The sequence below is a fragment of the Antedon bifida genome, chromosome 3 (genome assembly GCF_963402885.1).
Source record: "Antedon bifida chromosome 3, ecAntBifi1.1, whole genome shotgun sequence".
Lineage (NCBI taxonomy): Eukaryota > Metazoa > Echinodermata > Crinoidea > Comatulida > Antedonidae > Antedon > Antedon bifida.
Genome location: NC_136228.1, coordinates 29,263,066 through 29,278,439, shown reverse-complemented (window position 1 = coordinate 29,278,439; position 15,374 = coordinate 29,263,066). Strand labels below are relative to the sequence as shown.

Sequence of the window (15,374 nt, the reverse complement as noted above, 5' to 3'; positions counted from 1 at the left end):
AATAAATTTTAATTATTGATGACCTTTATAAATAAATAAAACATTTTGTTTGTCCGATACTTAAAATTTCACAACCATAAATTTATTTAATTTTATTCTAAATTTCAATTTTATATTTACAACAAGATGACCTTTAGAAATAAAAGAAAACTTTTGTTTTTCCCGATACGTAAATGCCACAAACTTATTTAATTTGCATAAAACCTTTATGTTATGTTATTTATTTATTATTCAAAGCATTTTTTGTTTTGTTTTTGACGTTATCAAATTTTTATTTTCTTTTAAGTTCTGTTATTTATTTGTTAATTTCGTAGCTTAAGTTAGTTACGATAAAAGGTACCAAGCTTGATTAGCTTCGGCTATATATTGGCTACCTTTTGTATTGACATTTTTTGTTTGATACAATAAAGAAGATGATGAAGTTGTTTTCTATGGGCTTTGTACATTATTACAGCATTATTTAATTGATTACATAAAAAATATGTAACGTTTTTTAAATGAATATGTGATAATAACTCATGCTAAAGAGGTTATTATCCAGTAACCTTTAGTTACTCCTCTTACAGTTACACATATCATATGGTACCATGTGGCCTAGAAAAAAAGCCCCAGACAAAATTACCGTTAACTTTGTCTGGGGCTTTTTTTCTAGGCCACATGGTACCATATGATATGTGTAACTGTAAGAGGGGTAACGGTAATTTTGTCTGGGGCTTTTTTTCTAGGCCACATGGTACCATATGATATGTGTAACTGTAAGAGGAGTAACTAAAGGTTACTGGATAATAACCTCTTTAGCATGAGTTATTATCACAGAATAAAAATTGGTTTGGTGTTAGTCAAATCGTCAGCTATAGATAATTATAAACTTTTTGGTAACAAATGCTGTAATGTACTTTTATAAGTGTTACGCCATGTCACAATAAACAAATAAATGTATGGTAATCTATATATAAATTATGGTTCATTCTGACATAGGCGAGCACAATGCAAAAACTTCAGTACAAATCTCCGCCTTGGATACCTACCTTATCTATCTCAGATGTATCGCGAAACGTAGATTTGATAACATTAGTTTTCAGTTCGACGCTACTGTTCCATATTTCTATCTTAGAAAGATATTATAAAGAGTTTTTTAACAAAATTTATGATTTCAACAGTAGATTTTCAACTCAATTTCAAAGTAATTTCCGGGTTTACGATAAGTTCACCTTGCAACAACCTGGTTTCAACTATTTTCTCTCTTTTATACACAAGGGAGCAGTTAAAATAATAGATTTGACCCTAAAGGTGACTGGAAACAGGCACTTTCCATCAATCAATACAGTGTTCCTTTGGAAGACAAAAAATAAAATCAGATAGTAGGACTGGAGCTTGTTGGCCATAGTCATAGCCATTTCAGTTTTTTGTTTATTTTAAAACATACCGCGCGTGTGTGAAGGTACAGTAGTTAAAAAATAGAAATTATACTGCAAATTAATAATGATCAAATTAAATATACGCCATAAAGAATTGGAATATATTGTGGGGAATAGTATTATAAAATTACATAGGGAGATTTGATGATAAGACATTTTGTTTAAAATCGAGTGAAATCCCGATCTGAGTAAGCTGGCAGGAATAACTGTAGGCTATCTTCCTGTGTCCCGTTAGGACCGAGATGTCTGCCCATGTTGCAAGCCGTAATGTCTTCTTTCTTGGGCCCACTCTGTCACGGCAGTTAGTTTCAAAAGATGTTTAAATTAAATAATGTATTAATAATTATTAGAATGAAAAATAAATAATACATCACTTTGAATAATAATCCCCCCCCCCCCCCCCACCAAACCCAACTATCTAATAAACGTCCATCCACATTTATATAACACAATTATACTATTTGTAGTAGAATTCATCGCACTGTTATCTACAATTTACCAAGCATTTGTTATTCTTTTTTACCACTTTTCATATCTATTAGAGGATTTCATTTGATTATAAATGTTACCATATTATTAAAACTAAAAAATTTAACATATATCCCTCGAATAAGGACCTCCCTCAAATGAACTCCGCCTCCCCAAAGGGCCCTACCAAACAATAAAAACTATACTTTAAAATGTTATTAATCATCTAAAACACTGTGAAACAAAGTAGTTTAGTTTTACGAATGTCAAGCATTTTCAATAATGGTAACCGACAGAAAACGTACAAGGAGAACATTATCATTCCGAGAACCATCGTCTACACTTCCTAGAGTGAGTGGCCGAGCGGTTAAGACAGTGGAACCGTAATTACGTAGCCATAACATCGGCAGGGGTTCGAGGCTCACTCACTCCATGGTTCTGGTGGTAGAATGAGTCTTCTCGGATAAGGACTATAAACCGTAGGTCCAGTGTACTTTAAAGAACCTAGTACATCTTTCGAGACGAGTAGGGGGTTACCCCGGTGTATTAGCACATCACAGCCACTGATCATAACTGGGCCCTCTGGGAGACCAGTCTTTGACTGAAGATGTTACCCAGTATAAATATATATTTCAATCAATTTCAATCAGAGGGGGAGCGAGCGAAGCGAACTCACCCTCTAGTACTAATAAATTATACAAAATAAATAATACATCTAGGAGTTTTCTCAGTTTATATTATATACTGCTGTTAAGTTAAACATGTTTTTTCCAATTTAGTCTACAATTTATTTCTAATCAGAGAAATGTTGTGTTATAAGACAGATCAATTTCAACATCGTTTATTGCTACTTTAGTTTCACAAGTAACGTTTTTGGAATGGACGATTATATTATAATCTTTTAACGAAGGTTTCTTCACTGCACCAACTATGTTTATTTAACTCATTACTGACAATCATAGGCCTATTTTGTTGCAATGTAATTATTACCTGAGCAAATTAGATTGGTACGTTAGCAAATGAGATGAAACTAAGCATAAGAAAATTAGGAACCAATATTGTTTTCATGCTCAAACATCTCAAACATTTAACTAATGCCCTGGCTACATGAGGAGGGCCTTGTCGTCACAAGTGGTTGATGGTTTTTGAATGGAAAGGTAGGCCACATTGGAGATGGTATCAAAGTCAGGACGTTGGGACGGCTGCAGGTCGTCGTCCGAATTTGATGAATGAAAAGCAATTTTTCATTAACATTGTTCTTGTAAATTAATCCTCGACATAATAATACATGACGACGTGTCGTTATTCAATGATAAGAGGCCTACCAGTTGATGATTCGTAGCTTCCTCCTATAGAGGGCCACGGTAACAGTGGTAGACAGGCAGACAGCTATAGTACTAGGCCTATAGTAGGATCATGGAGGAAACCTCCATGGTAGGAATGCTTTGATGTTACCTCTGATACAAATTCCGATCTATTACTCGGACAACAAAACATAATACTGTAGGGCTAGTTTGATTATTGTATTGTTTCCCCAAGACATGAAGAAATAAAAATAACAGTTAACATTTAAAGATTTATTGTCCCCCTGAAAAATTAATTCTTAAACAAAATTTTGTTGAATATTCCATTTTAATTTAACGTAATAGTTATCCACTTGTGACCAAAAATTGGATTCTAAAAAAAATGTATTTACCTGAAAAAAATGTAATTTAAAGCAAAAAAATGGTTAATTGCCTGCCAGCCGATGGATTTTTGGTTGAATTTAGTCATTTTACAAGTGAAAACATTATTTGTTTTCGTTTTTTTCTACGGAAGTGATTAACCGATATTAACTATACAAAATAAGGTATTCAAAGTCTGATTTAATTAATCTTCATTGTTCATGTTTTTGGGGGACAATACATCTTTAACCAAAAGCCGCATTGACTTGTTGTTGTTGTTGTTGGTAAAAAGTGAATAACTATATATTAAAATTGTCTTATTAATCATAAACAACATGATTTTTTAGGAGTCAATTAAAAAATAAAAACCATCGGTTACCGCTTATATCTGGTTTTGAAATAGAAACGCTCGAGTTTCTTTCGCTCGAGTTTACACTTTGATCACCGATAGGCATCACAAGTCGCGCTTCGTTTGTTCTGAAATCGAATCAGGATCAGGACTGTATTTCCAAGGCACCGAAGCAACCATGGCCGACGTACTCAGCATTTTGAGGCAATATAATGTTCAGAAAAAAGACATAGTAGAAGATGGAGAACAAGTCTCTTTTGGAGAGTTCTCTTGGCCTAAAGATGTCAGAACAAACTATGTTATCTGGGGGTAAGTTATTATGATGTTTTAATTTAAAATAAGTTGTTTATATCGTGTTGTGTGAGTGTGAGAAGTGAGGCTAGCCTTGGTAGGCCTAGGCCTAGCCTCGGCCAAGCCAGTAGAGAGCGTGCGGTGTTTCCTTGTAGCTAGAGAGTAGAGTTGCTTACCCAAGCTTGATTTGGCAGGCCTAAAAACATTTTACCCTACACTACATCCGAACATTGCCTGTGTGCAATAAATAGGCTTACCATATGATAATTATTGTGATGAAAAACATAGCCTAGGCTAGGCCAAGGCCTAATTAATAAACATTATTTTCTTGAATGACAGTTTTTTTCGATTTTGTTGTGCAACAATTTTTTTCTGTTTCAATATGCATTGCATGTTCCATGAGCAATTATTATTTTAGGCTATTAATTATTAGTCCAGTAGTAGACCTATACTATTAAAAAAAATATAAAGTATTAAAATAATAATTAATATATAATAATAATATAATAATATTTTGTTCTGTATTATTATTTAATACTTATTAATTAAAGACACCTTCCCTACAATTTGTGACATTTTGTAAAAATAATACATATATATACTTTAAAAACATTAAACCAGGTCATTCCTTGTCTTAAATGTACGATTTATGGTAAATTATGATAAAAAGTGAGAAACAATGCACTACCTAAGTAGCTCGCAGCGACTGACCTCTCGTGGACGGTCTTTAGGCCTAGCCTAGCTAGGCTTAGTTTTGTAGGCCTAGCTGGTTAACATCGGTAACGTACGAACATCGTACGCTAGCTATATACCATGCCTGACGTTGTATAGTTGCTGCATTCATTGTCTTTCTATTTTTGCCAGACTCCGTTGATACAAATTGGGGAAAACCCGGTATTTTGCTGAAAAGTTAGGAGTCTTCCATTTGTTTTGGCCTCACGATCGATCGAAAAGTGGGTGAATTACAGAAGAAAAACAGAAATATCAATCCGCGCGCAATGCATTTTGGGATTTATAGCGGGCCGCTATAATTATTAGAATCGACTTATTTTTCACATTTTTAACCATTATTTTAAAGACGAAAAAAGTTATCGCAATAGGACCATATAGTATTATTTTTACATTAAATATAGCTTGTGATCTTAAAATAAATCTAAAAAACGTAGGGAAGGTGTCTTTAATTACAGAATTTATTACCTAGTATTTGAATCGTAGTAAAATCGTTAGTGTCACATTTTTTCCCATGATAAATGATATGTACTCAATGCGTGTGTATCTAATGAAATAAACATTCATTTGTTAAAGAACTGGAAAAGACGGAGTGAGTAAAGAATACTATACTCTAGATGCAATTCTGTTTTTACTGAAGAATGTCAAAGATGCTCATCCTATCTACGTTAGGCAGGCAGCTGTAAGTAAACATACCAAGTTTCTCAGGGACTTGGTGTTCCTTGAGCACAGGAATTTGTGGAAATGAAATAAAAAAAAATATTGAAAAAAAAGGTTTCTCAGGAAAGTGGATGAGTTGGGAGAAGGAATTGGCAGTATGAGGGGTTATTATTATTCTTTTTACTGGGTAGCCTCCTCAGTCTAAGACTGTTCTCCCAGAGGGCCCAGTGTGGGTTTCTCTTTTTACTTTACACATTATCATAGTAAACTGTTGTTCCCTTTTTTTCAGGCTGAAAATATTCCTGTTGTTAGGAGACCAGACAGAAGACCCCTCTTGGCTTACCTAAATGGAGAGACAAGTATGTTAACAAGCATCAATCATATCTATCTATAAAGGGACACCACAGACACCACAAAGCTTCTTCCATTTGTCCCTGTACTCTGCCAGACTCAGTGTCTGAGGGAGAGGCAGCTCTATCTATTCCCTGATGCTATAGTCACACAATTTCTCCTCCCTTCTAATATTTTGCCCTGCTTGATGACCTTGTTGTTCAAATCAAGCTCAAAATTAATGCATACAGTAAGTTTAGGTGGTTTGAACATTGGTGGAACATTGAATGGAGACAAAATTCATTGGCAATTTTATTTTCCAACCAGATACATCTGCAAGTATTGACAAGAGTGCTCCATTGGAGATAGCTTCTCAGAGACCAGTTAGTAAGAGGCCAGCAGAGGAAATAGAGAAAGAAGGCATTAAAAAGCCAAGAAATGAAGCACAGATGAAAATAGATAAGGTATTGTGTGCAGATGGTTAATAAACAAAAGATGTACAGTATTATTAAAGTTAGTCACTCATCAGATATGGGTTGATGTTCTACATCTGGTGGTTAAGATGGCAACATACCTGAAACGCTGCCATCTATAATAACCAATAGTCTATTTTGTGCCTAGCTCACCTGGATAAACCGACATTATTCCTTTCTCCACAAAGAGCGAGATATAACTCGAAAAGTAGAAACTTTCATTGAACACCCTTCTCCAAAAATGGTATAGTCCATCCGAGTATTTCTTAAACTCTGTATTTTGGGCTGTAGTATTACTACATGGCTTACTGTAGTGCTGTTTTCCCTAGTCCTTAGCTTTACTTTATTAGTAATAAGGCTTATTATGTCTACCTCCTCCGATAACCATTCAATTATTGTTGTTCATATGATTATTTATTTTTCTGTTTTTTAGGCTCGTCTTCTTGCTCGTCTAGAGGCTCACAATGAAGGAAGCAGTACAGTTAATACAAACCAAATCATGTAAGTAAAACACTGGATACTTTATTATAGAGATAAGAAGATGAGTGAAATACCAATAGTTTAGTACCCACCTGAGTGTATTCTTGCCATTTGATTAGTTAATTACATATCATGTGCCGTATTAGTTCTACTGAACGGAAAAGTGATAATGGACAGTACTAATGATTGTTTAGCTTTTTGTGAAAATTGTAAGAATTTCCGACCACACATAACAAGACTATTGATGGATCTGCTTTTCAACATCAACCTGATATTCTCACCATTCAACTTATAAACACAGTTCAGTATTTATTATTAGTAAGTGACAAATTATGTTTTCAATGTTTTTCAGTCCCCTCTCTGACGGATTGTCTGTTGAGAAAATTGCAGCCATCCGTGCTAAGCTACGAGCAAAGAAAAGAACAAAGATTGCCACGGTTAAAATGGATGAAGAGGACGAGGTGCAAAGAGGTAGTTTTATTGATGCTGAAGTTGACGTCACAAGAGACATCATGAGTAGAGAAAGGTTATGGCGTACAAGGTCATCTATTTTACAAAGTACAGGAAAAGTAAGTTATTTATTTCAATCGCATTAGTACTCACAACAATGTTATCGCTTAGATTGTTTACTATATGTATGTGTATCTAGGCAAATGCTATAATTGTGTATATAATAATAATAATAATAATAATAGTTCATTCTTATATAGCGCATATAAGCAAGCTCTCAATGTATGTATATGTATCATTGAGTGAAGTTGTTGCATGGTGGTTAATATATTGGACTACCGACACTAGTGTTCTAGGTTTTAATCCTGTCAGATGTCTGGATTATTTTATCATGCTAAAAACAACTCCACTCCAAAAGACTTGTAAAGCCCTATCTACACTATCAAACTAATTGACAAACAAGTGTGTGATATGCCCAAATATGATAGAGATATGATGTCATTATGGGCACATCACATTTTTTTTTCACATACAGTTTGATAGTGTACATACAGAGCTTTATAAGTTAGGCTTTGTCTATGTAGAGCATCTTGGGTGTGTACTTTGGTCTGTTTGTGAATGGATTGTCACCTATAGAATATATTAGAGCAATGATAACATTCACTATTGATATCCTTGGAACCTAACATAATTGATTTTGATTAAAACCTAATATCATTAAACAACTTTAATGTATATAATTTAGTTTGAACACATAAATTTGATTTGATAAATGTTGATTACTATGTGAACATGAATCAGGGGTGTGTTGGAAAATATTAGGTCTAATTACAGTACAGGTCCAATATCTAGGGTATCACAGTACTATAGATTTCGTCACATTAAACAAAACATATAGTAGCATATTCCACCAGTGGTTTCCACGGATAAGATTGATTAAATGCTTATGGAAATAAAATATAATACTCTTCTATTAATTTTGCAGGATTTTGACAAAAATGTGTTTGCAATTTTGCAATCGGTGAAAGCACAAGAAGAAGGTAAACAAAATGGAAGTGGATCTGGTTCAAATCGATCACAGGCCCACCCCAGAACACCAGCAACAAAACCAAATGAAACAGTATGTATTCCAATGCACTGTCTACACTATCAGACTAGTTTGACAAAAAAGTGTGATGTGCCCAAATATGGCAGTGATATGACATTGTCATGTCCATATATGAGCACATTTTTTGTCACATAAAGTTTGATTGTGTAGACAGAGCTTTAGAAAGATAAAAGTGGATCATTCCATTTTAAGCAGGAAGTGTGATGCTTAAAATTAGACTTCCTTGTTCAAGATATGTTTTTGGTTTTTGAATGAAATATATGAATGATGAATGGTCCTTTAAAAATATGTCAAGTTTAGGGAGAGTCCACATGGGAGATTCTAGTTTTGGGAAAGTTGGTTTTTTGGGAGAGTCAGTCAGGTTATTAAGTGAATCTGGTTTTGGGAAAGTCTGTTTTCTCTAATGAAATTCATTTTAGGATTAAATGAACCTTGCCAATTCAGCACAATTAGAAACAAAATTTAGAAAAACTTGAAATATAAAAGTTACTGAACATGTTTGTCTTTATGTATTCATTCATTATTTGGGCCATTAAAAGATAATTTATTAATTATCATCTACATATTTGGATTGAAATTTTTTGTATAGGATGCAAGACGCAAACAAAGCCAACCTGCACACTATCAATACAACAGGTATGATCAGGAAAAGTTCCAGAGGAAAGAAGGTACAGTGTTTGCCTCTTTATTAATTAATATATACGAATACGTTTATGCATAATCCTATGTTCGAGTATAATACCAATTAGGGATCCTAATTTAGGCTGTGATTGGTAAATTTCATTGTTAAAGCAATCCAAGTATAAACCCACCCCCTACACACATTTAGTACTTATATTCAAACCTCTAGAACTGACTATACTCACTTTTGTATCTATTCAAATTCAATAATTATATAATATAGGTAAATTCATCACATGTGAAATTGTTTTTAGCTAAACATTCACTTACGCTTAAAAATAATTCCTACTGTATGATGAAGTGTAATATGTGATGGATATGTGTCACTGTATCATATATACAATGATGATACACAAGAGTACAGGAATCGGGTGTATAATGGTATTATTAGACAGTGCTTTGCAAAATTGTAAAAGCTTAATAAACTGTAAGCTGTACCTAATTAAACATGAACATATTATTAACAATGAGCTATTGTATTTTCTATCTATACCAATTTCTGATTTCATTTTAGTTTCTTTAGTTTTTATATTGGCTTTGTTTTCTAACAGGAACTGAGGAGTTTAAGATTGACACAATGGGAACATATCACGGAATGCCTTTGAAATCTGTAACGGTATGTTATCAATGTTATATGTTATATAAGTTACAACAGTCAATAATTAATTGTAAGTAGTGGCTTTGTGGCGGACATGCTTGCTTACCAATCCTGTGGTCATTGGTTCAAATCCTCTTACAGTTCCTGGATTTTTTTGATAGCCAATATAGCGCCACTAATTAAGCCTAATGAGACTTGGTTTAGAAATCATGAATTTTCTATTATGTATTTTCTGTTGAAGTGTGTGAAAGATACCAACCACCCCACCACCCAAAAAAACAGTATGTCATACATCACTGTGAATTTAAATGTATAAATAAACAAATATTCCCAATAACAATTAATTACCTTTATTAGTATTTTTAAAATAAATTTCACTACCTGCTGATATGCTTCGTGGGAAACATCTTTAAGATAATTTTGTTTTCTTTTAATATAATAAGCATGATTTAAAAAAACAAGCACGAATGTGCGATACTCGGGGTACAGCAAAAGAAGCTGTAATGACATCATAAGATGGGATGTAACGTCACATACACATCAATAACCTCGCTACCAAATACGGCTATTTTTTGCTATTTCCGGGAGCAGAAGTAACGTCACAATATCATAAATAGGATTTACTGTATATATTCTTATTCTCCAAGTCAAGACCTTTGAAATGACACCAAACACTATATTACGAAGAAAATCATTTGTCACCAAGGTACCATCTTCGAGAGGTCATATGGCTGCATCCGGTTTGAAATTAAAAAATCCGGCTCTATAGCTTTGAGGACATGTCCCTGTAGTATATTCATGCCAAATCCCAGCTCAATACTACAACGAATAAGGGAGGAGTAGTACTTTATAAATCACACTTTTTTCGATTGGTACCATGTTTATGACGTCATAATTCTGCATCCGGTTGAAGTACAAACATTTTCTCTCTATAGCTTTGTTCACCTATTACCCTAGTATATGCATGCCATGTTTCAGAGCCGTCGGATGACGCGTAAAGAACTAGTAGGACTTGAAAGTTTGCTCAATAGTGTCCAGAGGAAAGAAGAAGAGGAGAAGATGAGAGTCCTAGACTCGGGTACCCCGAGTAAAAATGTGTGTAATGCTGATATAAACATAGTTGATTTTTATCCAATTAGGAGGGAGCCAGTGCAAGGAAGGCTGCAGTACCCACACCAACTCCACAACCAGCACCCATCCCACGGCCAGTTGCAGTACCACAAGTAAAACAACCAACAAAAAGAACATCTAGAACCCCTATCATCATTATTCCAGCTTCCACAACGTCACTTATCTCATTATATAATGCAAAAGATTTATTACAAGACTTGAAGTGAGTACATTTACATCTTTGGTTACTTTTTAAAATGTCAGCCTAAAAATTATTGAGTGTGAATAGATATCAATAGAATCAATAATAAGTAGTTTCAATTGGAAGAGTATGGTTAGGAATGAGGGACATTTTGATGTTGGGTAGACACTATTTTTAATAATATTAATACCAATGAAATCTTACAACTGGATTCTGAGCTTCATTAGAACAGAGGTTTTATGCTTGATTGCCCCTGAACAGAAGAATAATATACTTGGTACTGTAACTACATATATGTTTTAACACTACTATTATTAAGACCGTGCACGTTTTGCAAAATCAGACAGCTAAGCATTTAAAAAGCGAAAATAAGTAAGCCTATGCATAAAATGTTTTTTTAGTCCGCATACATAATAACCTTTTCTCATCAATATTTCTAAGATTTTTAACGACGGCAGAAAAGAAAGCACAAGGAGCACGTCGAGATAATGAGGTGTTATTACAAAGAAGGAAAGACGCCAGCCAAGGAGGTCAAACAACGGTACCATATAGGGTCATTGATACACCTAACAAACTACAGCCACAAGACTGGTCAGTTTAGTACAATATTGTATTCAGTATGACAGAAAACTGGGTTACTTTCAGGCACTTTTAGGATAATTTAACTGACAAACTGACCAAATTTCAATAGAGAATTATATATAAAACTATAACTGATTCCTGGCTACAACATTATGGAAGTATGTTTCCATACATGTTTAACTGGGGTATTAATGTGAAAGGGTCATATAGAATTTGCGCTATATAAATGAATACATTTTTTTTATCTTATGTGATAATATAAATATAAATAAATACATTATTGTACTGGTTAGATGATAATATTAATATCATACTTATTATTCAATAAAAGCTAAATATTTGATATATAATAATATGCTGTTATAGGGATCGTGTGGTGGCCGTGTTTGTCCAAGGACCTGCGTGGCAGTTTAAGGGATGGCCTTGGTTGTTGTCTGACGGTTCACCAGTTGACATATTTGCCAAAAGTAAGTTCTATTTTTTCTAAACTGAACATGGTAATTTTGTTTAAATGACCATAAATTAAATGGTACTACATTTGGTCAACTAGCAATACTTTTCAAGCACTCATCCTTTAGACCACTTCTAGATTGTTTTGATTTTGTTTGTTTCATGATGTTCATCTTCAATTGAGAATATTCGCCACAGTGCACAGCCTAACAGGGCCATATGTTCCTGGAGTCAACAAGTACTTCCGCTGCAGCACGAAAACAAAATTGATCAGTAGTAAAAGTCTATTATACAAATAATGAACGTTTGTGAGTGCAATGGTGCAAATAATTCCATGATGTGAAAGATTGTTATTTTCACGAGGCAAAGCCTTGTCTAACAAAAAGTAACTGCAAGATAATTGCACTTGCACATAGTAGTTATTGAGACCCACAATCCTCCAATCAAATGAGGAGAATCTACTCAGGCGTGTTTTAATGAAAATGAAATTTCCAACACATTTTCATTACATTATTTCTGCTCTGTAGTTTAAGATTTGGAGCAAAATATTGTTTAATTAAAATTGAATAAACCAGTTAAGATTAGCTTAATGTTTAACCAAAGTTTAAATCATAATCCAGTCTATCTATTTCATTTATTTTAATTTTAGTCCGAGCATTTCACCTGAAGTATGATGATTTATCACTGGATAACAACGTAACCAAGTGGGATGTACAAGTGTTAAATATTAGTCGCAGTAAACGTCATTTGGATCGTGCGACGCTTATTAAATTCTGGCAAAGCTTAGACAAGTAAGTTGCTTTCCATTTTAATTTTATCACTGAATGTTGGCAACACATTTGTACTACAATACAATAAAATATACATATGTAAATGTAATTTAACTGGATACTGAGGAAATGCGGATTAGGTCCCATCTACAAACCTCAGTCGCAGTTAGACCCCTACCCAGATCAGCACACCAGGAGATGATCCCCATCTCTTTTCAAATAGTTCTTTATCATCCACATTTACAAAAGACCAACAGCTTTACATGATATCCAATTGATGATGCCATACATTAAGCATCTTGCCTAAAGCTCTGTCTACACTATCAACAAAATGTGACATGCCCATATGTGGACACAATGACATCATATCACTATTATATTTGGGAATATCACTACCATATTTGGGGATATCACTACCATATTGGGTACATCACACTTGTTTGATACTGTAAACAGAGCTTAAGGATATCCAGCTATATGGCACAGGCAGGTCTTAAACAGATGCCTCTCAAATGCTGGTCGTTTCCTTTATACCATATATGCCAAATCACCCAAACATTTTTATTGATATTTATGCTGATTAGAATGCACAGTATCCTTAGGAAAAAGGCATACATTATTTATTTTTTCCCAATTTTTAAAACTGTCTATTTTATGCTTTAAATAAATAAGTATTTAATAAATATTTTCTAAAATTTATTTACAGATACATGGTAAAACATAAGGCAAATCTTCGATTCTAGATACCTCTCACAATGCTGACAATCACTGACAATACCAAAAAGACTTTATCTGTTTTTCTTACACCCAATAATAATTTTGATATAGGCCTCTTGTCAAACATCTGTTATTTACTTAATGCAGTATAGACAGTATGAAGGTTTGGTTTTTCTTTCCTTATGAAAAAAAACATTGAAACATAATTTTGGTATAGCAATTCCATGACTTTCAATTCTCCAATTAATAATCTGTGCACCACCAACCTTCAATGCAAGGATCTGGCATATTTTCCCATTGTACCGCAATATGGCTATAGTTAACAGTGAGAATTATTATGTTATTACATTATTAGCTCCACCTACAAAAATAGTAGTGTGAAAAGGTCAGCATGCTTGGTTACCAATCGTGAGGTCCTATATTCAAATCCTGGCTATCACATTAAGTACCAGATTTTTGTCGTGGCCAAAATCAGCAACACTACCCAAGCCCAATAGGTAACTTCATTTCCAATCCTGTAATTTCAGTTTCAGAATTCTGGTAGTGTGTGTTCAAATAAGAAGGGCATGTTAGAAAAATTACAGGGGCGGATTGCTATAAGTGGTCTATAAACGGTCTTAGCGCTTAGCCGACTATAATTCGTGACGTAGCAAGTATATCTTTATTATAGACCATTGCTATACCGCGGTCTAACCTGTAAGCGGTCTTTAAAATTAAATCAGACGTAAACCTCTCTTTTTGTTGCTTATACATATTATTGATCGTGAAAGGCAAACAAGTTTTAATAATAATAATGGTGATCTTATTCTTGTATGGATCTAAAATAGATTTTTTGTGTAGAAATGTACGTACTGTTATGATTGTGAATTGAGCAAGTGTGATAAACATTACCTTATTTGGTATTCTACGCGTAAAGTACGCCCTTAATTTGTTACTGTACGCTGTCTTAGCTAATACTGTTTTATAGCAATGGTCTAACAGGGTGGCTTTAGTAAGACGACCGTTAATCTGATAAAGCCGACTTTAATCCAAGAGTTAAGACTATCAATTAAGACTGTTTTATAGCAATCCACCCCAGTTCTCTGTAAACTATCTTGGGGTTGTCATACTCTAATTCCACAATGCAACTGACTGAACTTTCACATGGAATCGTTGGTGGAGAATAAATTGTAAAACGGGATATGGGTGTATTCAATTTGATATTTATTTCACTGTTCCCAATGAAAATGTTAATGCCTGTGGTCATATATATTAAATATGATTTCTGAATTTCTTTTACAATATTGTGAATATTTATTGACATCTAAACATTAAAATTATTGTATAATGCATGTCTATAAACCATGTGTTGAAATCAAGATGTATGAACTCATGCATACTAAAAGTTTGAGGTGTTTTTTTTAAAAAAACAATCAACTTCTCTTTATTATGTAATAATTAATGCTTTTTGTATTATTTAAGAATTTATTCACTGATATGTAAATCATGTGTTATGTTATCAAAGATTTGCTGACGGTACATATTAGAGTGTATATCAATAGAATATGTAGTTTTACATAGATAAATTGTGTACATTAAAGCCATATCTTGATAACTTATTTTTCTGTGTAGTGCAGTTATTGTGTTTAACACACTGAAGCATAACCTTGCCTTTTGATTGGTTGATACATATTCACATGACATGCATTTCTTGGTTCCATCCTCATGATTAGGGTGGTACATTCCAATTTTTTTGGAAAATATCATTTTTTGGATTGGCCCATGGAGGAAAAAATAAATTTTTATTTTTTTTTCCTCCATGATTGGCCTAAGTTCGAGCCTTCAACATTCACAGTTAGGAAAGA

General features: G+C 33.7%; 1 protein-coding gene across 1 annotated transcript; it reads left to right on the top strand.

Annotated features, from left to right (window-relative positions):
• The first annotated feature begins 4,009 nt into the window (after window positions 1–4,009).
• On the top strand, window positions 4,010–15,128 carry LOC144836881 (parafibromin-like). Its single transcript, XM_078691791.1, has 14 exons — window positions 4,010–4,208; window positions 5,496–5,601; window positions 5,869–5,938; window positions 6,237–6,373; window positions 6,816–6,883; window positions 7,215–7,431; window positions 8,298–8,432; window positions 9,010–9,088; window positions 9,653–9,717; window positions 10,839–11,032; window positions 11,453–11,602; window positions 11,960–12,060; window positions 12,693–12,834; window positions 13,520–15,128. The coding sequence occupies exons 1-14, from the start codon at window positions 4,078–4,080 to the stop codon at window positions 13,554–13,556; spliced, it is 1,632 nt and encodes a 543-aa protein (XP_078547917.1). The 5' UTR covers window positions 4,010–4,077; the 3' UTR covers window positions 13,557–15,128.
• The last annotated feature ends 246 nt before the right edge of the window (window positions 15,129–15,374 follow it).